The sequence below is a fragment of the Phoca vitulina genome, unplaced genomic scaffold (genome assembly GCF_004348235.1).
Source record: "Phoca vitulina isolate PV1807 unplaced genomic scaffold, GSC_HSeal_1.0 scaffold34, whole genome shotgun sequence".
NCBI classification, from domain to species: domain Eukaryota; kingdom Metazoa; phylum Chordata; class Mammalia; order Carnivora; family Phocidae; genus Phoca; species Phoca vitulina.
Genome location: NW_022589737.1, coordinates 5773796 through 5800463, shown reverse-complemented (window position 1 = coordinate 5800463; position 26668 = coordinate 5773796). Strand labels below are relative to the sequence as shown.

At 51.1% G+C, this 26668-nt stretch overlaps 1 protein-coding gene across 1 annotated transcript; it reads right to left on the bottom strand.

The window, feature by feature from the left end:
- Positions 1–26668, bottom strand: ADAMTS15 (ADAM metallopeptidase with thrombospondin type 1 motif 15). The gene is made up of 8 exons (XM_032426427.1): positions 25098–26668; positions 13612–13744; positions 12951–13118; positions 12433–12716; positions 7030–7207; positions 5839–6020; positions 5558–5733; positions 1–3510 (listed from the first exon to the last, which is right to left on the bottom strand). Exons 1-8 carry the CDS (start codon positions 26052–26054, stop codon positions 2736–2738), a joined length of 2853 nt encoding a protein of 950 aa, XP_032282318.1. The 5' UTR covers positions 26055–26668; the 3' UTR covers positions 1–2735.

The window sequence follows — 26668 nt, the reverse complement described above, 5'->3', positions numbered from 1 at the left end:
TTACAACTTTATTAGGAGCAGGCTGTTGTCCCTGCAGCAGCCAGCTCCCATGTATACACGGTATACACAGCCCAGCCAGTACCCAGTCCTTCCGTCCTTCTGCAGCACGTGGAATGCAAAAGAACCAAACACAAAAGGGGGCTCTGGAAGTGACAGTGTCTAGTGCCTTAGGGAGCCAACTCCCAGGCTGGGAACAACCAAGCCCCTCAGCTCGCCCCAGCCCCCTACTCCAGCACGGCGAGGCTCACGAGGTTGGACTCCTCCAATCAGTGCACACAAAGGGCAGAGGAGACAGGGGGCTCCTGAGCCCAGATCCTTACTGGTCCACACCCCATGGAAGAAGCTTCTGGAGCCCCCAGAATCTTCCTCGTCTTCTACGGACATGAGAACTTTTTATTCCATCACCAGAAACCTGTACCTCGAGGCTCGTCTCTGCTCAGGCTTGGAGAACATGGTTGGATTAGCAAAATGGTCAAAGATAAGACAAACCTCCCAAGTTGTCTTGGTCATACTTCTTTTAAAAAGGAAAAAAAGGAAAAAGAAAAACATCATGACAGAAAAGAGCATTTGAGGCCCAGCTTGTGTCAGGAACAAGATAGGTTGTCCCGCCTGGAATGATTTATAAAGCTGCTCTGCTAGGGGACCAGTCACCCCCACTGATGGCAGCTTGCTTCCCACCCTCCCCATTCCCCTGCCCGTTCTGCACAGCCCCCGCGCCACCCTCTCCTCGTCGAGGATGGGTGCACCAAGCACGGGGTGCAGTGCTATCGTCGGCTAGGCTAGCGGGGGTCCACATCTGCCCTGGCGCCCTGGGTCCCTTTGGATATTGCAGCCCCACGGTGTTCACCCATACAAGGAGAAAGATTCCTCCTCATTTCATTCTCCTGCCCTGCCTCAGAGATCCGCACGCCCTCTGCCCTGCTGTGGGAGCTCTGGTCAAGGGCTCAGCCCAGGGTTAGGCTGGGATTTTCGAGCACCATCCCAGAGGCTTGCCTGGGTGGCTGGTTTGTGGATTCTGGCTATTAGGGGAAGCCAGATAAAAGGACCAAACCCCCTTTCTCAGGGATGACACTGCTCTGATGTCACCTCACTAAAATCCAGGACATGTTACCTAACTCAGAAGCAGAATCTCCCATGTTCATGCTGGAGCGGCTGCACCCTCAAGAAATACCCTGCTTGACCAAAGGCTCTCTAACCCCAAAACATCTGCCCACTTGGAGCTATAGGAAACACCCTGGTTTCTACATCCCCAACACGTCTCTAGGATAGACACACGTTCCGACTGGTGGCTGCCAAGTGCCTCTGGGTCAGGTCATTGATTCTTGTGTCTCCTGAAACCTGTCCCCAAGGCACCTGAAGAGAGAGGTCCTGCCTTCATACTTGGAGCCCCAGTGGGTGGCCAGGCTATAGGGAGCAGGAAGCCATGTGCCACACACTCATCTTTGTGTCTGGACAGCTCAGTCTGCAGAGGACAACAGCCAGGTCTGCTGGAAGCACCAGGGTCACCACTGCCCCAGGGGAGGGACAGGTGTGGATACCCAGAGAGCATAACCTGAGGTAGCAAACAGTGAACCTGGTTATCCAACTGCAACGCCACGTGATGGGCCCAAAGCCAGACCACATGTAGCTGTCCAGATGAAGACACCCCTACAGGCATGTGGATGTTCAGCACCTAGCCCTGCTGGGCATCTCCCACATCCCTCTTAGTGGGGACAGGACCGTGGCCACTCTGAAGGTTCTTTGGGGCAACACAGAGCCTAAGGCAGCAGTCTTATTTATACCTGCCTCTCTGGAGGAAGAAGCCATTGGAACTGGGGCCTCCTCCCCAACCCAGGGTGATATTCCCCCAAAGCTCAAGCCCAGGCCCGGTGACACTGAACCCTCTAGGCCACTCCTCAAACTCCCTGCTTCACCACAGAATCCATCATCCCTTATATCTTTTTTTAACGGTCCAATCCCTCCTGAAGAAGGCAATAAACTCCCTATCGACGTCCTGTACCTATTTGCAAAGCCTCAGAGGGCACGTACTTGGGAAGCCCTCCCCCCAGCCTGATGTCCTGGACAACACAGGAAGAAGAGGGGGCTCTTGAGGGAGGGCCAGGAGTAGAAGGAAGATGAGAAAGCTCCCGACTCCCCCTACACATAAACCTCTTTCCAAATGGGGTAGCCCAAGCTCCAGTTATACCTAATCCCACTCTCCTACCAGGTTTCTGCCCATACCAGCCTTTTTTTTATTATTCAGTCCTTGTCAGTCAGAAAGAAAAGGTGGGCTGACAGCACCATAAAAACCTGCCTTGTTCAGCAATGGCTTAGAGCCCCCGGGGCCACCTGAGGGTGCCAAGCTGCTGGGCCATGGCTCTTCCAGCAGCCTGTGGCCTCCCTTACGGGGGCCAAGGTCCCTGAAGTTCTGCCTGGGAGGTGCCCATCCTCCAGGTCCCTCGGAAACTGGGCCCCAGCGCCTCTGCCCAGTGCCCGCACCTCTCAGCCTCTCCCAGAGACTGGGCCCTGGAGGAGCCGGGAGTGAGGTAGACTCTGCGTTAGTCACTTGGCTTCCCCCGCCCACGCCAGGGCGGAGGAGGGCACCTCTCACCCCTTCCTGTGGTCCTCGTCCCTCGAAGTGGGTGACGTCATGGCCTGGATGCCCGGCCACTGCCCTCTACCCACGGCTCCAGCTGGCCAGAACCCTGGCAGCACCAATGGGGTGGAGAGTGAGGAGGAGAAAAAGACGGTCCTATTCAGCACGGCCTCAAGATGCAGAAGTCCAGCTCCTGGGGCTTCCGGCGCAGGTTGCATTGGTCCCGGGCCAGCAGCCGCCCTCCGGGGCCCAAACACTTGAGTGGACGCCTCTTAAACCCCCGGCCGCAGCTCTTGGAGCAAGGCGACCAGGCGCCGAGCTCCCAGGTCGGGCAGGGCTCCCCACAGGCTCTTGTCTCCGCCGGCCGATGGGCTGCACTGCAGGCGGATGCCGCGCGTGGCCCGGGGGGCCCGCGACAGTCGACCGCCCGCTTCTGCAGGCCACTGCCACAGCTCACAGAGCAAGGTCCCCAGCTGCCTGCCACCCAGCGCGCAGGGGGCCTGTCGTCCTGCTGCTCCACTTGATTGGAGAGGCTGAGGACGCTGTTGTGGTGCACAGAGGAGCCCCGGGGCTCCTTGGCGTGGGAGGCCTTGTCTTCCCAAGGCTCTTTGGGCAGATAGAAGGAGTAGCGGACCCGGGGTGGCGTCATCTTGCCCACGGAGAGGACCTCCACGGTCAGCGGCTCCAGGATGGGCCGGGAAGCCTGCAGGCTCTCCACCGCCGTCCCTGTGCCGCTATAGCGCAGGAGGCTGCCCTTCACCACCAGGTCCCGCTCCACGGCCGACACCACGAAGTGCCCGTTGAGCAGGTACTTGCCTTGGCTGTTCTTCAGGGCCAGGTAGTTGTCATCTCCAATCAGCCCCTTGTAGCCACGCTGGCGGATGTCAATGCTCGAGGCGCCCACGGGGATGGCCACCACAAAATTGTAGCCGTGCCTGGGGTGGGAAAGGGGATTGTGCCTTAGACAGACGCCTGGACATAAGGCCCTTGTTCCCCACAGAAGTCACAGCTGATTCACATTTCACAAACCCAGTGGCAGGTCACCAAGATGGCAGGGAAGGTACAGAGACTAACCAGACGGCTTCAACCACCCCAAGGGAGGTCAGGGGGACACACAAACTGAAAGGCAGTATGAGAGTGTCACCACATCATCTAGAGCTACATACCCTGGCTGTATCGCCCTGCGATTTTTTCTTCAGTATATTTATATTGTGGTGAATTCTTTTTAAAAAAGAAAAAACATTTATTTATTTATTTGAGAGACAGAGAGCAAGAGCAGGGGCAGGGGCAGAGGGAGAGAGAGAATCTCAATCAGACTCCCCACTGAGCTCAGAGTCCCAACGCGGGGCTCGATCTCATGACCCTGAGATCGTGAGATCATGATCTGAGCCGAAACCAAGAGTCGGATGCTCAACCAACTGTGCCGCCCAGTGCCTCTATAACATGGTGAATTCTAAGGCAAAGTAAAGCCAAGGCTTTGGAGCCAGATCCATCCCTACTACTGACTCAGCTGTTGGCCTTGGATAAGTCACTTAGCTTCTCAGTTGCCTCACCTGGAAAATGGAGATCATAATCACACATACCTCATTAAAGCACATAAAGCCTATGGCATAGTACCGGCCACCCAGTAAGCACTTAATATATATTAACTGTGAGAAGGATGAGGAGGAGGGGCAGACAATAAGTCTACCATCCCTGACTCCAAGGCTGGGGCCAGACACCCCATTAAGACACACTGGCCCTGAAGTCGGGCACCCAGATCAAGCCTTGGACACCAACTCCCTGGTGGCTCAAGCAAATCAGTCTCTCTTGGTTCCGGTGTCCTCACCTATACAACGAGGGGGTCAAAATAGATGATTTCTAAGTCTCCTTCCAGCTCCACTCATCTATGAAAGGAGCACCTGCCACTTAGCCAGTGAAGCAAGTCTGGGAGTGTTTACCTTTAATTCTCCACTGGGCCTCCCTCTCAGATCCCTGCAAACGCCATCCACCTGCAGTGCCCCCAGTTCCCAGAAAAGTCGCCCAGCTAGGGGCCCAGCAGAGAGTGCTGTGTCCAGAGGGGCAGCCAAGACTCCTGGACAGCCATCTAGGCCTTGGACTCCCAAGTTTTCAGAGCCCACCATATCCCTGCTCAACTGAGACCTCGGGGGCTCTGCTTCCCCCAGCTTCTTCCAGAGCATGGGTCAGGACTTTCCAAGGAGCACATACCCCCTGAAAATAAAAGGGAATATGCTGGACTTCAGAAAGCCAGGAGCCCCGGGCTCTGGAGGTAGGAATCTGAGAGGCCTAGCGACACTTCTTCAGCTGACCCTGCACACATCTCCCAGGAAGGGGGAATCCCTCGGTCCTAGCCTCCTGCTCTGCTGTTTATTGCCATTCTCACCTCAATCTCATCCCCGAGGACAGGGCCTCAGCCTCAGTGAGATGGGGAGGCTGTCACATTTGTTTCCAGGCATGTTTTGTTTTGTGATTATCATCATGAACATTTAGTGAGCATTTATTATGCACCAAGTACAACACTAAGCATTTTACTTGAATTAACACCCTTATTCTTCACAACAGCATGACAGGAAATATATTCATGTCATACCCACTGTATAAGTGAGCAAATCCAGAATACCAAAGATTGTGTCACATGCTCAAGGTCATCCGGAAAATGGGGAACTGAGATTTGAACATGGGTGAGTCTTATTCTAGAACTCTAGATAGACCCTAATGACTCTCTGCCATCTCCCTAACTAGCCTCTCCTCTTCAGTGGTGGACTCTGCAAGCATTCATCTCTACTGGATGGATGGATGGATGGATGGATGGATGGATGGATGGATGAAGAAATGAATGAATGAGTATCACACTCGCAGAAGAGTCCGATTGGTCCCTACAGTAAGGGCACTGCCCATTTACCCCAGTCTGACCCAAGCTTTCACCGCCTGGGGTCAGCTCCACTCAGCCCTCCTCCCACTGCTCCAGGACCCAGAACTCACATGGGCTTGGTGAAGAGGCCTGTCACCTTCTTACAGCTCTTATTGTCGCCCCCACACACCCCACACTTGTCGAATTTCTTCTTGGAGCCCAGGTTCCCATCACAGCCAGCCTTGATGCACTTGCCTTGGACACAGACCGAGGTGGAGTCAGGAGTGCATGGTGTGCCATCCACCACCTGCAGTGCCCCGCGCGGGGGAGAAAAGGAGAGAGGGGCAGCTCAGCCGGATGGATCCCCAAAGACTTTCTCTCTGCTTTGGTCTCCTGCCCCACGCTCACTCACCTTGGGTGCCAACACGTAGAAGTAGCCGGTGCCATTGGCTCGGCAGATGAGCTTGCACTTGTCCCGGGGAGAAACGCCGGAGTACTTGGGCACCCACGCCACGGCAAGGGTGAGCCGGTTGGTGCTATGGTTATAGCCATTGAAAGCCTCACACTGCTCCTCCCGGAAGCTCTTGCCTGAAGCTGAGGAGGGAGGAAGAACAGGCAGGAAGCTAAAGGGAGGGGCGGTGCAGGGAGATCCCTCCCCAGAATGCTCAGCCACCTGCGGATCTCAGCAGCTCTTACCCTCAGCCAAGTTATCCTCATCACTGACGCCACTCCATGTCAAAGAACTAAAGTAGGCTAGGACCAAAGGATGCAGGTCACAGAGGATCATGCATCCCCCAGGCACTGTGCCACCTTCCACAGTAATCTGGACTTCGATTCCCTCTATAACAGGTATCCCGGACAGTTTTGGGCTATCAAACCCTTCAGGAGTCTTTTGAAACTATTTTCAGAATGTTATCACGCGGATAAAATAAATCACATAGGTTACAAACAATACCAATTATATGATATACAACTCTCAATATATATTGAAACATATTTGTGATATTTGCGCTTCCTTGTTAACCCATTACATAACAAGATTCAGTGATGAGTCTAATAACCACTGTCATTTTCAAGTAGTGATGACAATAAATGGCATTCTGAGAAACCCCAACAACTGAAATGCCATATGAAAATATCCACGATTTCTACTGGTGACAGAGTCACGGGTACTAGTAGTATTACAGGTTGTTGCCTGATTAAAAGAAATAATAAATTTTGATAGAAAGAGTAGTAATAAAAATATTAAATTTCTAATTGAAGGAAATTTAAAAAGACTAGTAAAAATAGAGATGTAATTTCCTTCCCACCCAAGTTCATGGACCCTAGATAAAGAACTCTTGCTTATGAAGATGGGCTTGTAAGCTCTTAACTAAAGGGCCATCTGGTGTGTCATACCCTTGGGCCACTTAGCATCCCAGCCTAAGCATCAAGAAGAAAACACTCCTGCCCAAGGGGAGTGGGCAAAGAAGTGATCCCAAGAGGAATCTGCTCCTTGGCACTTCCAGACTTTGTGCTAGGGGAGAGAATCTTGACTGTGTAATTTGCAGCCAAGAAGTGGGGGGGGGGGGGGGGGCGGGGGGGGGGGCCCTCCCCTCCTCACCTGAGCTGGGGCAGGGCTCCAGGTTGCAGGATCGGTATTTCACTCTCACTCCCTCGCAGTACTTGCCCCCGTTGGCAGGGGTGGGGTTGCGGCACTGCCTCCGGGAGAGCTGCACGCCCCCACCGCAGGTGCGCGAGCAGGCGCCATAGGGCTCCCATTTGGCCCAGGAGCCGTCCACCTATGAGAAAGAGTCCGTCTTACTCCTGCAGGGGTTGGGATGCACATCCACACCCTGACCCTGCAGAAGAGTTACACGGGTACAGCCTCCATGATCCCATCCCACCAGAAGGAAATCCACTGTGTATCCCAAGGGAAAAATGACAAGCAAATGGTCAGCGTACACGGCGCCCACACAACACTTCAACCTGGTAATTAGCAAATGCCAGCCACACCCAGTTATAAATGAGGTTGCTCAGAAGAGAGACCTCTTTGGGCTCTGGGGTCAGGTGGCCAAGTTCTATCATCGCCTCTGCCCTCACCATATGGGTGGTCTTGAGCAAGTAGTAAAACCTCTTTAAACTTCAAGTGCTTCATCTGCAAAAATGAGGCCAATAATACTCAGGTGTGAGATCAGACAGAAGTTTAAATGATGCAATGTGTATGAAAATTCCTAGCTCTGTGCTTGCCACCGAACAAGAGTTCAAAGTTTCTCCTTACCTATTGTTAGTGTATTTACAAGAGTCTCTAAATCTACGGCAGAGGCAGCCCCCAGCCTTGCCAGGAAATCTTGTTGCCATAGATGTCTGAATATTTTTATTTGTAAATGTTCCATAATTCCGACTTCTCTCCAAACCAGACTGAACCAGATCTTAGGCTCAATCAGCGGCTGAATTTAAGAAAGTTTCACCATAAGAGGTTCTAATGTTTGTGCTCGGAGGAGACGAGGATAGGAAACTACAAAGCAATCCCAAAACTCTATTTGGCTTCGAGGTGAATTAGGCAGTGTTGTTTCATTTTTTAAGAGGGTGGAGAAGGGATAGAAAATGTATCCTCTTCATTATGTTTTTCTTAGGATGCCAGTAAAGCAAGTTTTCATCCCCTGAACTCACATCAGTCAGGCAACAGAGGAAGCAGCCCAGTTGTACAAGCCTGGGATTAAAATGCTGTCATACGTCATCCAAAGTGACTAACCCGCATGGAGCTAATCAGGAACTGGCTGCATGTCATCTAAATACTTTAACTTATGCCCACATGCAGCATAGTTATTCTATCTGCCCTTCTGTCGTATAGTTCTTGCTTCATGGTGTCACCACGTCTCTCCTCCTATGAAAGAAACACTTGCCGATAGCCCTGCTTCTTCCTCCAATAACGTCCCACCTCATTCCAGCCTTCCATTTCCTAAGAGGGTCTACATTTGCTCCTTGCACCTCTTCCCTCCTCAGTACCTTGCAATATGGGCTTGGTCCCCATCACACCAGGGAAGCTCTCTCTCAAAGAGATGACCATCCATAAACTGAAAGAGTCTAAGCTTAGACCTTGTTGTCTCCAGTTTTTTTCAGTTCTTAACATTGTCTCTGTGGCTTCTGAGATGATGCTGTGTGGTTGTTGTTGTTGTTGTTGTTGTTACTATTGTTTTTAGCCTGGTATCACTTTTTCCTACCTGTTCCTACAGAAAACATTCATCCCCCAGAAAACACTCCTGCCCTGCCGTGAGCCATTCATTCACCAAATATTTGTTGAATTCTTACTAATGGCTGGCGCCATGTGCAGCAAATCCCTGCCCTCGAAGTGACTGCATCCCAGCAGAAAAAACTAAAAATAAGCCAGTGCATACAGAATGTCAGGAGGGGCTAAATGCAGGTGGGAGAGGGATGGAGGGAGGGCCTTGGTGAGGTGGGCTGCTCTATATTACAGGGGGTCACAGAGGCTTCACTGTAGAGGTGACAGCAGTGCAAAGGCCTGAAGGAAGTACGAGAGGGACTCGTGCAGATATGAGGGAAAGAACTCTAGGCAGAGGGAGCAATGCCAAGACCCTGAGGAAGGACGGGCCTGGAGTATTCCAGCATCACAAGAGCAAGAGAAGCAGGAAATGAAGGCAGAGATAGGGTTCACCATCCTGAGCATGGAGGAGAGCCCCTGAAGGGTTCTGAGCATGTGGCATGACCTAACCTACTTTTAAAGGATCTCTCTCGCTGCTATGGTGGGAACAATCTGTGAGGAGCAAGACCAGCAACAAGGAGATCAGTTAGGGTGCAAGACCAATAATCCAAGGTAGCTTGGCGCAGGGTGATCGCAGATAAGGTAGTAAAAAAAAAAAAAAGGCTCAATTCCGGCTCTATTTTGAAGATAGAGTCAACAGAAATTACTGAAATATCAGATGGATAGATGTGAGAGAAAAAAGGGTTGGCACGAGCAATGGGAGGATGGAGTTGCCAAAGCAGGTTCAGGACAGATGATCAGGAGCTTGGTCTTACAGATGTTATGTTTAGGATGCTTATCGGCTATCCACATGGAGGCATCAAGACTCAGTGAGTCATGCCAGTCTGTAGTTCAGGACAGAGGTCTGGGCTGGAGATACAAATCTGGGGGACTTCAACGTATAAATGTAAACGGTACTTAAAGCCTTTGGTCTAGATCACCTAAGAGGTCAGTGTGGACAGTGACAAGGGCTAAGGACAGAGCTAGAATGCCTAACATTGGAAAAACAAGAGTGTGAGGAAGACCCAGTGAAGGGGACCAGAAGGGGCAGCTAGTAAAGGAGGAGGGAAACCAAGACACAGTGGAGTCTGTGTTCCCAGGGGAGATGGTAATCAGCTGTGTCAAATGCTGCTAACAGGTCAGGCAATATGAGGAATGATAATCAATCACTGACTTCAGCAGTGTAGAGGCCATTTGGCGACCTTAGTGAGAGTTATTTTTAGAGGAAGAGTAGGACTGAAAGCCAGACTGGAATGGGCTCCAGAGAAAAAATGGCAAGACGCGAACTGGAGAGAACAATTTCATACCACTCTTTCCAGGAACTTTGTGGGAAGGGGAGTCGGAGAGATACACTGTGATTTATGGAGAGGAAGTAGGATTAGGAGAAGTTTTGTTTAAGGTGGGAGGAATTACAGCAAGTTTGTATCCTAATAGGAATGATTCCACTCAAGAGAGGGGAAATCTGACACTGCAGAAGAGAGATCAAGAATTAAAGGAGTGTTTTCCTTGAATAGAGGGGACAGTATCAGTGCAAAGCACAGCTCCGGGCCTCCAATGAGAGCGTGGACAGCTCATCCATCGCAAAGGAGGAAAGGTAGATATTACAGGCACCGAAGAAGGGCGGACGGCGGATGTGGCGGTGGGAGATGGTGGAAGTTCTCTTCTGATTACTTGATTGCTTCTTTTTTCTTAATGAGATAGGAAGAAAGGTCACTGGCAAAAGTGGAAATGAGGAGAAAGAGTCAGTAATGGAGGAGAGAGGCGAAGGTGTGACATGATCGTGTAGGACGCTGGGAGGGCGGGCCCACCTACATTGTCAGGTTATGAGTTCAAACTGAGACCGCTGAGCACGGTTTCATGTCTTTCTCCAGCCACACTCACCCACAATAGCACAGTTGAACACATGGGAGCTGGATTCCACCAGGGCAGTGCCTTATCCAAGCGAGTATAGCTGAGAGAGGCAGGAACATGGGAGCTGAGAGAGGCAGGAACAGTGCCTTATCCAAGCGAGTATAGCTGAGAGAGGCAGGAACATGGGAGCCATGAGTGTACATGAAGAAGTGATTTTAACAATGGTCCATGGAATCTCAAGAAGAAGGTTGATGAGGGCATGAGAAGAGCAAGTGGGACTGAAGAATTGTTGGAGTCCAAAACTTAGAGGGCTGGACAACAGGGCCTTGGTGGTCAGAGTGTGATTCTTGCAACTGAGATCCCGGGGAGCCAGGGAGGCTGCATGATTAGGAAGATGAAGTTTGTGCTTTGACCTCTGCTGATTAGGGCAGTGTCCTCTGTGAAGGGCCAGGGTGGTAAAGGGATTGTCCAGAGAAGAGATTGAGGACATAGCGGATTTTGCTGCTGATGGACTGTCTTTCTATATGCTTCTCAGATCACATTTCCTATATCCAATATCCTCTTGGGCAACGTCTTTATCCGCTAGACTCATCTTCCCAAGAGAAGGAGCTGACCACGGTTGGTCTGTCCTCAGGACCTTCTAGTTTAAACCCACAGCCTGATGGTCAAGGCTACCCCAGACTAGCCCTGAACCATGCCCCCAAAGATCTTTCCCAAACAGCCCTCATCCATCCACCCCTCCAGCTTGCCCCACCTCCCTAACTTTGCTCCATCTCTGCCTGATGAGAGAGCCTACTCATCCCTCAAGGCTCTCTTTAAATCTGACCTCCTCACCAAAGTTTGTTCAGACCTCTCTAATCATCATTAATCTCCCATCCCTTCTTCTCCCATGACACGTTTTCACACTTCAGTCTTAACACAGAACACACATGTCTCTGCGTCTCGGACCATAGTAACATTTCTAGTTTCCCCACTAGACTGTGAGCCCACTGAGAGACAGCCCAGGTTTTATTTCTTTTTCTGACTACCACATTACCTCACACAGTTCTCTAAATACAGTGGGCTGGTGCCCAATAAATGGCTAATGGTTTAATTAAATATAGGTTTCCAAAACACAGAAAAAGATTTTACGTAATTGTGTACCAAACCCAGCTCAGGGCAGCCAATATGTCCATGTACATAAAACCCCCAGTCAAGCCCCTCTGCAGCCGAGGCAGGGGTGGGAAAGGGATCATCCTCACCAGGATCAAGGGAGAGGATGGATGTCTTATTCCTGTCTGAAAAAGTCCCAATCCCTTTGCGACCCCAACCCCAGACCTGAAGAGTTTATTATATTCAGAGAACATGTGGGGTTTGGGATTTGTTCTGATTCAACTGTTACTCCTTTTTACCAGGAAAAAAATAACTTTTGCTCTATTATGTTTCAGCTTCAAAAAACAATCTTGACAAAAAGTGAAGCTGGGTTCGGGATGCAGCAAATTACTGCAGCTTTGCCCAGGGATCTGCTTCCTTTCAGCTCTGAGGCTGGCTCACCTCTGGCCCAGAGCTCCCTGGAAACAAAACACGTTCAGAAATAGCTGATAAGGGGAGGCTGGAAGGAGCCAACAAGTGAGGAATGTCGAATAGCTAGTGTTGGGCTTTGGGTTCAGAGCTCCTCCCCAGGTAGGATGAGGCCCAGAGCTGAGGGCTGGACCTCCTGGCGCCCCGTGAGAGACTTCTCTCACATGTCTAAGGAAGGCTTCGGCAAGTTCTCTAACCTACCGTATGTCTTGTCTCCAGTCTCAGAGTCAAGACGGGGAGAGGACCACAGACAGGGAAACAGAGGCACAGCGCTGCAAGCCTGTTGCCCCTGGAGGCCTCCGAGTCCACCCCCTGCCTCCCAGCAGCCCCGATGCGCAGCTCCCACACACTCACCCTGTACTTATTGAGGTTATGTCTCTCCACACAGGTCCCCTTGAGGCAGAACTTGCCTTCGCCGCAGCTGGTGCCGTCTGCCCAGGGGAAGTGGCGGGTCTGGCACACCATCTGCCCTTTCGCCTTGCCAGTGCACCACAGCTTGGTGCAGTACTGCATGTAGGGACAGGGCTTCGAGCCCACGCCAAAGGCCAGCTCACACTGCTGGCTCAGGGTGTAGCTGGCCCCTGGCAGGTCCTCAGGCAGGGAGATGGGCTTGCTGGGTGGGTCCAGGAGACAGTCGCCTGCAGGGAGCCAAGGGCATTCGTGAGAGAGGAGTTGAGAAAGGTGGGACGTGGCTGGCCCAGAGTCTAAATGGTAAGGAGACAATGAAGCAAGGTCCAGTGGAATGGACCCCCTTGAGAGCCCGACTCTTTGGGGTCACGCATGCCTTAGACAATAGAAGACAGGTCCAGAGAGGTGGTGAGCACTCTCTCCAGGGACAGCGCCCAAATCCCTCCTCTGTCCTCCTGGCTTACCATGCCCACTATCCAGGAAGTCGGTGATGATGGCAGCGCTGCAGGCTGACCAGGGGTTGGCACGGTCAATCTGGATGAGTGTTGGAGACATCATGTGGTTGGCTCGGAGTTTCCCAAACACCTCCTCACACACTTTCACATTGTCATGGGGCATGTTGAACACGTGGCCTGTGGGGTAAGGCAAGAGGACTCAGAGGGCAGAAGGATGTGGGCTCTGCAGTTTTAAAAGGAGGGGGGATCAGCTGGGGAAGCTAGAGAGCCTACGTCAGCAATTTTCAGGCTGGTCATTTCGACCTAGTGATAGGCTGCTTTGCAAATGTCAAGATGGTGTTCTTGTGTTCTCGGTCCTGGCCATCAGGCTATGGGCTCAGTGAGGACAGCAGGGTATTTAAAATATTCTCCCCTTAGTGCCTAATTGATGAGATATTCTGGCTGCTGAGTCAGACAATATCACTGGCCAACTGCGCTGGGGCAATAGGAAAAAATAAAACAAAGCCATTGCTAAGGCAGACTCTAACCCTAAGAAGGAATCCCTAAGGCTTTAGGACATGAGGAAGCAAAGACAAATGTCTACCCCCTGCCCAAAGCACTCAGGACAAACCCAGAAAGACCCCAGAAGGGAGTCTTCCCCCCTCCACCCAAGAACCCCCTCTAGCCTTACCCAGCTCATGGGCAGTGGTGAAGGCTGATGGAAGCCCATCATCCTCGATCACAGAACAACTTCTCTTGGGGTCGCACATAGTGCCCACATCAGCCATGCCCAGCGTGTCACAGGTGGTAGCCCCACACAGGTCCTGCCGGGGTGGGGGGGGGAGCAGAAGCCAGCCAGAAATTAGTGACAGGTACAGAAGGAACCTGATGGGAAGAAAAGGCATCCTATGGGATGTTCCAGCTCATCCCCGCTCCCCATCCAACCAAGCCCAGCACCTTCCTAGCCAGGTCCTTTCTCCTAAGGGGTTGCAGGGCTATTCATGGAATCAACCCAGGCTGAGGGAGGAGGCTTCAGGAAGAAAGCCTTGTGGCTCTCTAAGAAGATTCTACCCAAATCCTACTCAGGGAGATCCCGTAAGGAGGTACAAAATTAAACCATAAGGCCATTGCTTTATATAGAGACAGATTTCCAAACCAGAAAATGGTGAGTTCCACAGCTGGGCGAGGTTCTGGTCAGGGCTGACTGAGGCAGGTGGGGGCGGAAGGTCAGTGTGTTCCTCATCCGGAGTCAGCCCTGAGCCATCTCAGTCCTTGCTGAGCGATTGCCTTTGGACAACCATGAATTAAGCTCAGATTCTCAGCCAAAGGTTCACGGGCCAAGGACCCGCCCAAACCAGAGATTTGGCTTCCTTGGGCTGGGAGGGGGCAGACTGAGGTGGATACTAGCTGCTATCCAGACACAGCTCAACTGGCTGCAAAAGCTCAAGGGGACCCCTGGCTCACTGGCTGCTAGGAAGAAAAAAGAAATGGATCACCGCCTAAGATAGTCCCTCCTTTTGTACTAAAACTTGCAGCAGACGCTAAGACTTCCTGCAACAACCCTATTGGGAAGCACTTCCAGGGATGTGAAAGGGCAAAATGGGGCACTGGGGGCGGATATCTCAATGAATTTATTGAGCATCGTGGGCCAGCAATGCACCTACATACCTTAAGAGCCCAGGAGTTGGAAATAGGATAAGATACTTATCACTTAACAGAGAGGACACTGTTGAATCAGTGATACTGGGATTGTCTTCATTACATCCTTGCCTTTCTTTAGAGTTAACAAGAAACTACTCTAGGTATCATAATCCCCAGCAGCGTTAGGCGGCAGATATATTATTATACCTATTTGTCAAAGGTGAAAACTGAGGCTCATGCTCATAGTTAATCATGGTGATGATTTATTAAATGCTGACATCGTGTGTGCACCTCACATGCATGACCATATTTCATCCTCGCAACAGCCCACTGGAAGAATGACAGCTATTAGCACCTTCCGCAGACAAGGAAGCTGAAGCTTAGAGAGGTCCAAGTCGCACAGCAGAAACGTGCACTGGGGTCTGTATGATTGGATATCATCAGCACTCTTTCCACCACGTCAAAGCTGATTGCTCAGCAACTCCTAAGTTAACTCTCCAGAGAAAGAGCTGTGTGTGTTCTCCATGGGAGCCAAGGTGTCCGCATAAACACACCCAGAACTGTTCTCAGTTTCCGTTCCCTTTAGGGCTTTGCGCACGTGCGTGTGCAGGCACATGCTGACATGGGGGGAAAGGTGGGCAGCAGACTTAGTGGGGCCAGAGGGCATAGGAGGAAAGTGGTCAGAGTACAGAAAATCAGCAAAATTTAATCCAGAGCACTCAGAAGTTTACCACCTGAGCAGTCAAACTTGGCTTCCCACGGTCAGGTGATAGTCACACCTCCTAATGAGTTAACAGTTTCTCTGGTCAAAGAACTGAGAGGGCGATCAGACTCCAGAGTACACCGGTCATCAATGAGTGATGCATGCCCAGCCTTGATCTGCTGTCCTGGGCTCACATGTGGCATGTATGCCACTTCGGGGAACCCTTGGGGTGAACTTCAAATTTCCTATCTTCCAAATACTCTTCCCTCTCCAAAGGCTCACCCTTCCAGAAAGTTCTCCTTCCGCTAGAGTTCTGAAACCTAGAAGAGTTTGGGAGGGGAAGTCCACCAGACAAGCAGTTTAGGGAATATGACTGCTGAGGAACAGGACTGGGTCGCACGGAACAGCCTGTGAATGGAGGGAAAAGGGGGCAGGGGACCAAGAGGGAAGGAATGGAGGTTTGCATGGGGGCATGGGGTAGGGGGTGGGGGAACTGGGCCCATTTGTCCCTGGACACTACAGTATAGCATCCCCACTAAGGCAGGAGTCTCTGAAAACTCTTGTCTGGTGGTCACAGCCCATAAGGAGAGCCTGTAGGACAAACACAACACTACCCCAGGGCCACCATGCACACTCACTGCTGACTTTGTGTAAGAGAAAGGGCATGGGAGGAAGAACCAAGAAGGCTAGATTCTTGTCCTGGCCCCACCACAAAGTAGATGTGTGACTTTGGGCAGGTCACTTCTCTCCTCGAGGCCTCAGTTTCCTCCTCCGAAGAAGGGCCAATTCTCAACTAGAACCCAGACTGGAGCAGTGCCTTAATTAAGCCTCTGCTCCTGCCCCGATCCCAGGGTGCTCGGCCCCTTTTGGCCCTCTGGTTATAAAAGGAACACACAGAATGATATACTTGAGAATGGAAAGAACCCTGATTTGTCTACTAACCCATGACACTAAATCCCAGAAAAGGGAAGGTCACCCACGTGGACATTCAGAGTCCTAGCCGCTGCCCTGCTCAGCAGAAATGGTGAGGCCAGATTGACAGCTCAGCCACTGGACCTCCGCTGCCCAGCAGCCTGCCTCTGCCGCTGGAAGGTCCTTAAAGCCAAGAGCCTCCTTCCTCTCTGGGAGGGTGGATTCTCTCTGGAGTGAAGACATGCAGCTGCAGGCCCTTCCTGGCCAGGAGCAACCTGTTCTTTCCATCAAGAAATCCCGGTTTCCCTGGATCAAACAAGAGGAACAAGGAAGGAGCCGGCAGATTTCCTGAGGGTCAGGGTGTAGCTGAGAGCAGCCAGCCTGCAGTAACCAGTGTCTTCACTGTGGGAAGATGCAGCTGTTTGGGGTCAGAGGCTCTGCCTGTCCCTCTTCCCCCAGTCAGGGACTTCAGTGAAGAATCGCTGGACCTGAGTTCTTTGAACGCCCACAGGCGAGTGCGCAGGGCTCAGAAGCGCCTCATTTGTGGCACTGAATGTCTCCACCCTTCTGGAATGAACTCAGATGCACTCAAATGGCTTTAACCTCTTCAGCTCAGGCACTTGTCTCCAGGAATAGAAACTGTTCGGGTTCCTTCTGCCTGGAGAATGTAGGCACTTCCCACCCAACCCCTACCTACCTCACTATTTCTGGTAATTTGCCATTTCTCCTTGAAGCTGCGGCTGCTTTTCCAGATGACCCAAGAATCATCTTGGCCAAGAACCTAGCCCTCCCAGATTATTGTTTTCTAACTGTCCTTCTTCATAAAATAATTTAGGATTGGAGCCACAGTTTGAGAGAAAGCAAGCAGGCAAGCACCTTGCAGTGGCCCAATCCACATTTCCCACGCTCACTCCCACCACGCCCCACCAGGACTCCCCACAGGCCTCCTTCTCACCTCCTCTCATTTCCCCCTGCCATGTACTGAGATGCTCATATTTTCCAGCAGTATGGAGGGTGGAGGACCCACATAAATCAAGCACGTTAACTTTTTTTTTAATGTAGCGGAAGACACATGTTCTCATGTAGCCAACTTCCTACTCATGGAAGGGCTGGGCTCATCTTCATGGCCACACCATAGCACCCGAGTATCACACTCACACAACCTCAGAGCCATCCTCTCATTCTGCAGATGGGGAAACTAAAGCTCAGTGGACTAAGATTGCTCACCCAAGGCCACACAGTTATTAACATGGGAACAGGACCCCATGCCTTTTGACACCAAGGCCGGCAATGGTCTTCAGGCTGAACCACAGCATGCTAGTCAGGATACCATAATTACTATTGAAAACCACCCCGCACTGGTATTAATACTGCACCTTTACTTGTTTCTCATCTGAATTTCTGTCATGCATCACTGTATTTCCTTGTCCAACCCCAAATCCACTGCTGTTTGTAATCCCCAAGCATGGGATTGCAATTCTGCGTGTCTGGGCAATGTGGCTAAGGATGCCTGGTGAAGAAGAGAATGCACCCTGGTGCCGTCCATCAGCAGGTTCGGTTTCACTAGAATATAAATTCCTCAAGGTGTACAAAATGGTATCACAGTGGGAGACTGAGATAACCGAGACAAGAATTACCTCAATGAGGAAGAACAGAAATCTGAAGCTTGCAGGAAGACCAAGCTTTCTCCAGAAATCATCAGTTCAAGAGAGGGTACACACCTAACATAATGTTGATAGTGGACACTTACTGAGTTGCTACTATGAGCCAGACACTGTTCTAAGAGTCCTGTATTAGCTCATTGAATCTTCACAAAGGCTTTATGAGGGAGATGCCATTATTAGGCCCCATTTTACAGATGAGGCTCAGAGAAGGTAAGATACTAGCACAGGGTCAGTGAGCCCAAGGGTAGACGGAAAGGAGAGGCAGAGTGAAGTTTGAAATCCAGAAGTGCAGCCTCAGAGCTGAATGCTTCCCTTGCATTGGGACTGCTTCTGGTACAGAGACACCCCACGAATGAAGGGGCTAGGGAATCTCAAGATAACAAGACTGTCCACCCCTTACCCTGAGCCCCCAAAGCTCACATTGGCCACTGAGTGGGGAGAGACCTGGGAGAGGTCGGTAGAGAGGGAAATGGCAGGATTAAGAGCCAAGAGTGCTCTAGGCGCAGTGCCTGCACCCCCTTCCTGGTTGAGCAAGCTCTTGGTTCTTTGCCCCACACCTGCATTGACACACTGACCCCATCCCTGCTCTGCACCATGTCTGCTGGCTCCTCGCTGGGGCCTCTCCTTTCTCCAGGGCAAAAACCGATGGCAAAGAGCCAAGAAGAAATGCCAGAAGAACCTAAGACTCCCTCTCCCAACCCTGCAGCCTGACAGCTACAAACACTGGATTAATGATCCCTCGTAAGGGAGGTGAACTACCTAAGCACCCATAGCCACACACAGTCCTTTTGCTAACATCAGTGCCTTCTTCCCATGAATACATACTGAACAGCAGCAGCTGCATGCAGGGGCCCACTGGAGGGGCTACAAAGATACAAAAAGGTCTTGCTTAAAGGAGTTTACATGTCAGTGGGAATGGCAAATGCTGGGACCATGGTTTCCACACAAAATCAGACAAATATTAAGTATACTTGCAAGTGCAATGTGACAGAATGCTTTAAAACAGGGCTATCCCAAATGTAAGTTCTGGCAAGGGACCTGTAGGTAATTATTTAACAACAACAAACATGTGCTGAGTGACCATGAAGGTAACGATGACAGTAGCTGCCATTAACTGGGTGCCTATTCTGGAACATTTGCTAACTTATCCTCAATACTGCCTTTAAGTTCAGTACCATTGTCATCATCATTATCCTTTTATGGATGAGGAAAGTGAAGTTCAAATGGCTGATTCGTTCAATGTCCATTGCTAAAAGTCAAGTGCCAAGACTGAAACTCAGATCTGCCTGACTCCAAGCCTGTGTTCTTTCCACTGTGCCACACAACCAAGGATAGGCATCGAGGCAAGGTGTCGGGGGTGGGGGGTATGCACCAAGAGTGATACAAACGTCTACCAAGAAGTTCAAAGGTAGGACAAGAGCAGGACCAAAGGAGGGAAAAAACCTATTTGCCTTCGTGATTCAACCAGTGTTTAAGAAGAAGAAAAAGATTCTGGTGCACATTCCTCCTGATGTTTATAGCAGCATTATCTACAATAGCCAAATTATGGAAAGACTCCAAATGTCCATTGACTGATGAATGGATAAAGATGTGGTATACACATACGGTGGAATATTACTCAACCATTAAAAGAATGAAACCTTGCCATTTGCAATAACATGGATGGAGCTAGAGAGCGTTATGCCAAGTGAAATAGGTCAATCAGAGAAAGAAAAATACCATATGATTTCACTCATCCATGGAATTTGAGAAACAAAACAAATGATCATAGGGGAAAAAGAGAGAGAGGCAAACCGAGAAACAGACTCTTAACTATAGAGAATAAACCGATGATTACCAGAGGGGAGGAGGATTAAGGAGTGCACTTATGGTGATGAGCACCGGGTGATGTACGGAAGTGTTGAATCACTAAATCGTACACCTGAGGGATGCCTGGGTGGCTCAGTCGGTTCAGCTCAGGTCATGATCCCAGGGTCCTGGGATTGAGTCCCACATCGGGCTCCTTGCTCAGCGGGGAGCCTGCTTCTCCCTCTGCCTGCCACTCTCCCTGCTTGTGTTCCTTCTCTCTCTCTATCTCTCTCTGACAAATAAATGAATAAAATCTTAAAAATATATATTGTACACTTAAAACTAATATTACACTGTATGTGAACTAACTGGAATTTAAATAAAAACTAAAAAAAAGAGAGAGAGATTCTGGTACACATTCCCTCCTCCAAACTTCCTCCCCCATCCTCCACCATTAATACAGGCTTTCTTATTTGGTATAAGTAAAAGAAGGAGAGAGAAGAGCAACCACCTTCCAAGTCGGGGAGGAACCGTATTCCAATCCTTCCTCTCTCTTTCTCCTCCCACCTGCCTCCCTCCTAGAAGTAGTGTTGAGTTTCCATTCAGTGATAAAAATTTACAAACTCTTAAATACCGAAATTACAGATGCCCCTCTCTGCTAATATCTTCCAAGTCCTGACTTCAAAAAAGATCCTGACAAAATTACGATTCTCTTTATTGTATTAGGAGATATGTATAAAATACATATTATCATTTTATTAATCTTTTTTTATTGAACACTAAATTTCACTGCCATATGGCAAGTTGTTTATTATAGAAAGAACTGGCTTCTATTTCAAATGAGGTTCCAGAGTGCTGTTCCACTCTGCACAGTATAGAATACATGTACGCTCCCCCCCCACCACACACACACACACACACACAAAATGTAGTACAACTCAAGGCCAAAACAAGAAGGTAAGCGCCAAGCTTGGGACTGAGAGGCAGAAAGGGTGAGGACATGAATGAAGGAAACAAAAGAGAAGAGAAAGATGACAAGGAGCCTGCCCTGGAGAATCTCAAAAGAGGAGAAAGAGAGCACAGAAAAAAATGGTGAAGGAAGGAGGGGACAAGGGAACGGCACACAGTGGTACTAAGGGCAACAGAATAAACAACATAAATGAAGGAATAAGCCAGCAGAAAAACCACAAACTGTAAATCCTACAAGACCAAGTCAATTCAAAGGAGAAAATGTTACAAATAGCAAAACAGGTGGTGGAATGGAGGAGAGAGCCTCCTGCAACACAGGAAACAAGTTTCCTTTCCCATCGCCACCAGCTCCCATCCCAGTGCCTTCTTGCCACCTGTCCCTTGTCCCCCCTCCACCACCCCATCCCCGAAGGCTTCCCTGGCTCTGAAGCAAGGAGAATGTCTCCCACTGGACTTCGGACAGAGGGCCCATGTCTCCCTCATGGCACTTAACACACCCTAGTGTAACGAGCTACTTCCTTGTCAGGCTCCCTGATATTCGGTGAATTCCTGAAAGCCGGGGGCCACATCTTAATATCTGTACCTCCACAACCCAGGATGGTACCTGGAAATAACAGATGCTCAATAAGTATTTTTAAAATGTAGAACAAATTCATGAAACCGGGTCGACCACAAAGTTACCCAGATAGCAGAGGCATCAGAGGTAAAGAGAGAGAAGACAGCTCAGGCTCAGCTGGGACTCCTACTACGTCCCAGCACCAAATCCCGCTCCTGCTGCCCACGGCAACAAGAAGCCATAGAAACGTTTCTTCTCATAGAAATGAATGTCCACCCAGAAAGACTGGCTCTAATTCTCCGCAGATCCTGGTTCCAATCCCGTGCTGACCTCACCCTGCTGTTATGAGTCTGGAGACTGATTGCTTTGCAAAATCAGATGTGTGCTCCTTCTCCAGGAACATGAACTTACTCTGAATCTTTAAGTAAACTCCTCAAGTTGTCAAGATACTTGTTGTATGATCTTTTTTTTTTTCTCCTTTGCACACAGCAAAGGCTCCTCCCTGGGTCACGTCTTCCCAGTGTTTTGATTTCAACGCCCCACGCCCCTCCCTCTGCCTGCCAAGAGGACAGCAGTCTCCCCATAGCCTGGCCCAGCCTTGTTTAAACACACAACAACTCTGATAGTGGGTCGAGGGGGAAGCTCCGGTGCCTGCCAGTCATGATGCTCCTACTGTCACCCCTTCAGGTACCCGGCACCTGGAACTCTCCAGGAGCTGCGCTCACCTCTTCCTCACAGGAGAAAATACAGTCTGACCAAGCCCAACCCTTTCCCGCCTCCTCCCTGTGAAAACCACAACTAGAGTACTATCAGTCAGAGTCACTAGCCATTTTTCAGAATTTTCTGGGGGGACCAAGGAATAGGTGACCCTAAGATGTCTGACTGTTCAAGATCTGTTATAGACAAAAGGTGATTAACAGAATAAGCACATTTCTGAAAACTTCTTATCCAAACAAACTATATACAGTTGACCCTTGAACAACATGAGGGTTAGTGGCACTGAACCCCATGCAGTCGAAAATCCACATACAACTTCTGACTCCCCAAAAACTTAAACTACGAATACTCTACTGTTGACAGGAAGCCTTACCGATAACGGTCGATTAACACATATTTTTTTTGAAGATTTTATTTATTTATTTGACAGATAGAGACATAGCGAGAGAGGGAACACAAGCAGGGGGAGTGGGAGAGGGAGAAGCAGGCTCCCGCTGAACAGGGAGCCCGATGCGGGGCTCGATGCGGGGCTCGATCCCAGGACCCTGGGACCATGACCTGAGCCGAAGGCAGACGCCTAATGACTGAGCCACCCAGGCGCCCCAGATTAACACATATTTTGTATGCTGTATGTACTATGTACTGTGTTCTTACAATAAAGTAAGCTAGAGAAAATGAAATGTTATTAAGAAAACCAAAAGAGAAAATACGTTTAGAGTACTGCACGGTATCAAAAGAAGTCCACATACAAGTGGACCCATGCAGTTCAACCTATGTTGTTCAAGGATCAATGTTATCTTCATAGAATCAATATGTATATGTGTATATATATATATTTCAATTTTAGTTTGAAAAAGCATTGATTACACCATTATAATAATCAGGGAAGCTCATGTTTGAGTTAAAGGATTACTACTAACCCTTACAAAGTACAACAGAAGTTCCTCTTGTGTTGGAGGACAGCAGGAGACTCCTGGTTCCCGGAGACCAAATCTGCCTTGGTCTACAAAGAGCGGCTGCGCACTCTGTTCTCATCCCATACTGTACCTTCCCCAGGGGAGTTCAGGAATGAGCAGTTCCTAAGACCCTGAGAATGCAGCAGGCCCTAAAGTCTGTGCCAGCAAGGAGACGAGAGAGAGATGTTCACTCTAAAGCACTAAGCACATACCTGGATATCGGTCCTGCCAACACAGCCTCCCCACTTTCCGGCTTTGCCCTCTAGACGCCTAAGAGAAAGACAGCTTCTAAAAGTCACATCTTGAACATCACTCCTTCTGACCCAAGTGCTCATGCATCTTGTCTCCATTATGCATGGTTAACATAGCCCCTGGGTCTCGCACACACCACTGACAGACAGAAGTTGTCACGCTGCTTGATTGCTGCTTCTTCAAAAGGTGAATCCTTCTGGTGGTGTGGCCCATATTCCCAGCAGGAGTCCTCTTTCTAGGGCTGGTTCCAAAAGTCAGCCTAGCCACTAAGCGGCGGAGACTGAGGTCTGTTACTTCAGAAGCCGAGAGTGACCTCCACGGGGGCATCCCAGGTAGCAGATGGGCCAACAGCTGCTTTGCCCATTAAGATATCCTGTTCTTGGCCTTTGCTTTTTTTTTCCCCCAGCAATCTGACTGCCGAGTTGGTCTGTGTGCAGAGGTGGAAGCCACCTCCGCTGCAGTTTCCCCATGACTCAGGCAGTGTGTGTAGGGGCAGTGGCAGCTCTACAGACCTCAGTTGGAAGAATGAGTGCAAGGAAACAGACTCAGGCCAAAGACCTCCCTGGAGAAACCAGGTGGTGGGAGGAGAAGGCTGGGAAAGGAGGAAGTTCAATTCCAGGAGGGGACAAGCGATGCCAAATGGGTTAGCGTGGAAGACGTTAGCTCCAGCCCCGTGTGTGCCAGCACAGCTCTGAGTGGCCTTTGGAAAGAGTGGGGAGTGACAGCCCCACAGGCAACCAAGGATTCTGGCCCATCCCCAGAATGACGTGGTTGCGATAATAACAAAACAAGAGCATGGCACAGATTCGAGCTGCGGCCCCAAAAATCAGAGGAACCAGGTCACTTGGATGCCCATCTTCCTCCCAGTCCCATCCATGAATCTGACAAATTGCAAGAATCCAAAAACTTCACAGTACCCAATCACTCCAGTATCTATGAATGTAAATGTTCATAGACCCATAGCAAAAGGCAGAGCTGCTTCTGTGATCTGACCATCTTTCTAAGCCCCATACTCAGTATCTTTCCAATCCCACACCTGGGGTCTCCAGACGCTCTTTACCAAGCTCACACCACTTGCACACCGCCAGGGACAGAAGCTGGAGCGCTACCGTTAAGTGTGGTCATTGGAAGTTTCAGTGAGTCGGTGTCATGAGCAACCTTGCCTGTTCTGCTCCATAGCACACATCAGGGCAAACGGGTCACCCTGGGCCAACAAGGAAATGGGAAAATTGAGAGATTTTCCCCAACTCAGCTCCCAGTGAAACTCCACTAGAAACTCCAGCTCCAAACGGGTGCTCTAACTACATTGCCTGCTCTGAATAGACTGGAATCCCCTCAGGTAAAAGGCGGGCCAGCACAGGAGGGTATGGGAGAAGCAGCAACAAAGGACGGAATGCTCCCGGTACTTGAGTCTGTCCTTTCCATTTCAACCACAAAATATCCCAAATGATTCCCCTCCATCCCAATCCAGGTTTTCCAGGCCCAGGACAGAGGATAACTCAACATGCCCAGAGGAAACGAAGCCAGGCTCTGAACTGGGATGCTTGCAACACCTTCCAGTTTTACAAGAAGAGAAGAGAAGCCTGCGAAGAGATATCTGAAAGGATTTAGACGCCCGGGTTGAATAGGGGCGGACCTTTCCCGACCCCTCCAACACCATCCTCAGAGCGCCTCCTATCTGCCGCGGAGACACACTGCGGCTCCGGGGCGGCAACTTCCTGGGTTCCGGCCCCTCGGCGCCTGATCGAGGAGGCGCTGATTGGCCACGCCGGGCCAACACCTTCTGAAGTAGCGGGCGTTCCTCCGACCGCCCACGTGCATCCAGATGCCCTAGAGCCGAAGCTCCACGGAGCCTAAGAGCCGCCTGTCGCTGGAAGATCCAAAGTGGGAGTCGGAAGAGATCAATGAAATTTTAACCTGGGGTCACTTGTTTGGCACAAAGGGCATTTGGAGAGCTAAGGGAGGTGACCCTAAGAAAATGGGGCTATTGGGGTCCAAAGAGATGACAGATCAACTCACCTGCCTGGTGAAGAGGATGGCCGTGTCCCAGTACTCTGGGTGTTTGTCACTCACTTTATTCAGCTTCTTCTGCCAGGCGCAGAAGTTGCGCAGCGTCAAGGCCGCGTTACCCGTGACCTTGGGCCCTGTGTCGCGGTCTCCGAGAAGCAGCACCTTGACCACGACGATGTTGATGGGGTTGAGGATGCTAGGATGGCGGTAGAGTCGTGCCGCCGTGGCCAGCAGCGTCAGCAGATAATGCTCCAGGTCCGCGCCGTGGAACTTGACCATTGACTCGTCCGCCACCACCAGTGTCTCCACGTACCGCGGGATAGACACGAAGCGCTTGGAGCGGCCGGACCTCCGCCGACTGCGACTCTCTCCCAAGCCGGTCCCCCGCGGCTTGTAAGGGTCCAGCGCCCGCAGAATGGCGGGGTTCCAGCCTGAGGCCACCCCGCAGCGAGAGGTGGGATCTCCGGGAGGCCCGCCGGGGGCGCCGCGGCGCTGGAGGAGGTGTGCGCCCTGGCTGTTGCGCTGTGCCGCCTGCGCGCTGGCGTTGGGGAGCGGACTAATGACATACTCCGCACCTCTGTAGCCAAAAGCTCCGCGTAGACCTCCGCACAGGCTCATAGCGGCGAAAGAATCTGGCTCGGCGTTCACGTCCCCAGAGTAGAAGCAACGTCGCAAGTCTGGAGAGCTCCCGGTGAGTTCCGGGAGGCGGACGCCCAGATGTTCAGTGGCGAAGGCGGGCGCTAGGAACTGAGCATCTAGAGTCAGGTGTAGGTAAAAGTCCTCCTGAAATGCTGTGATCTGAAAAATGAGTCCCTGATCCCCGGAGTCTTCGGGACCCCTCCAGTAGTAGTGGCGGCCGTTGATGTCCGGGTCCAGTCGGATGGGGACCACCACCTCCTGATCTGGCTCTGACCCGCCAGCCGGTCCCCCGGCGAGAGCCAGGGTTAAGATACCCAGCAGAAGCATGGCGCCGGGCAGCGCACGACCGCGCTCTCGGAAGGGCTCGGCCCGGCTTCCCCGCCGCCGGCGCGTCTCCTTGCAGCCGGCACACGGGAACCACCAACGCTCCGGGGCAGTCCGTAGCTCCCAGAAAGCAGAGGAAAGGGAGGGAGACTCCTCCCAGAGCAGTGAGCGTGCACCGAGCAGCCCGCGCCTCCTACCTGTGCCTTTCCAAGCAAAGCGCGCCCTGGGAGCTTAAGTACAATCGCTGTCAAGTGCAAGGACGGAGATTTGCAGCCGAGAGCTAGAGGGAGGTGCAGGGCGGCTTCTTCGAACCGCTGCCACTCGCGGCGCCGCAAACCAGGCGCTGGGCGAGCCTATTAAAGGCCCCCTCCTCTTTGGACTGCCCAGTCAGCGCCCCTCCCTCTCTCCCCTTCCAGCCTCCCAAAGCTTGCAGCCCCGAGCCTCCAGGGGCCCCCGGAGAACTCGGTCCCGCCTCCTGAACGGAGAGCCACTTGGCGGGGAGGGAGTGGCGTTGAGCTGAGGCAGGAGGCGTGGGCTGGCTAGAGAAACCAGCGCTTAGTATCTCGGTTCGCATTTTGCCCAACCATTATGCCCCAGTGCCCCCACTCATCAGTTAC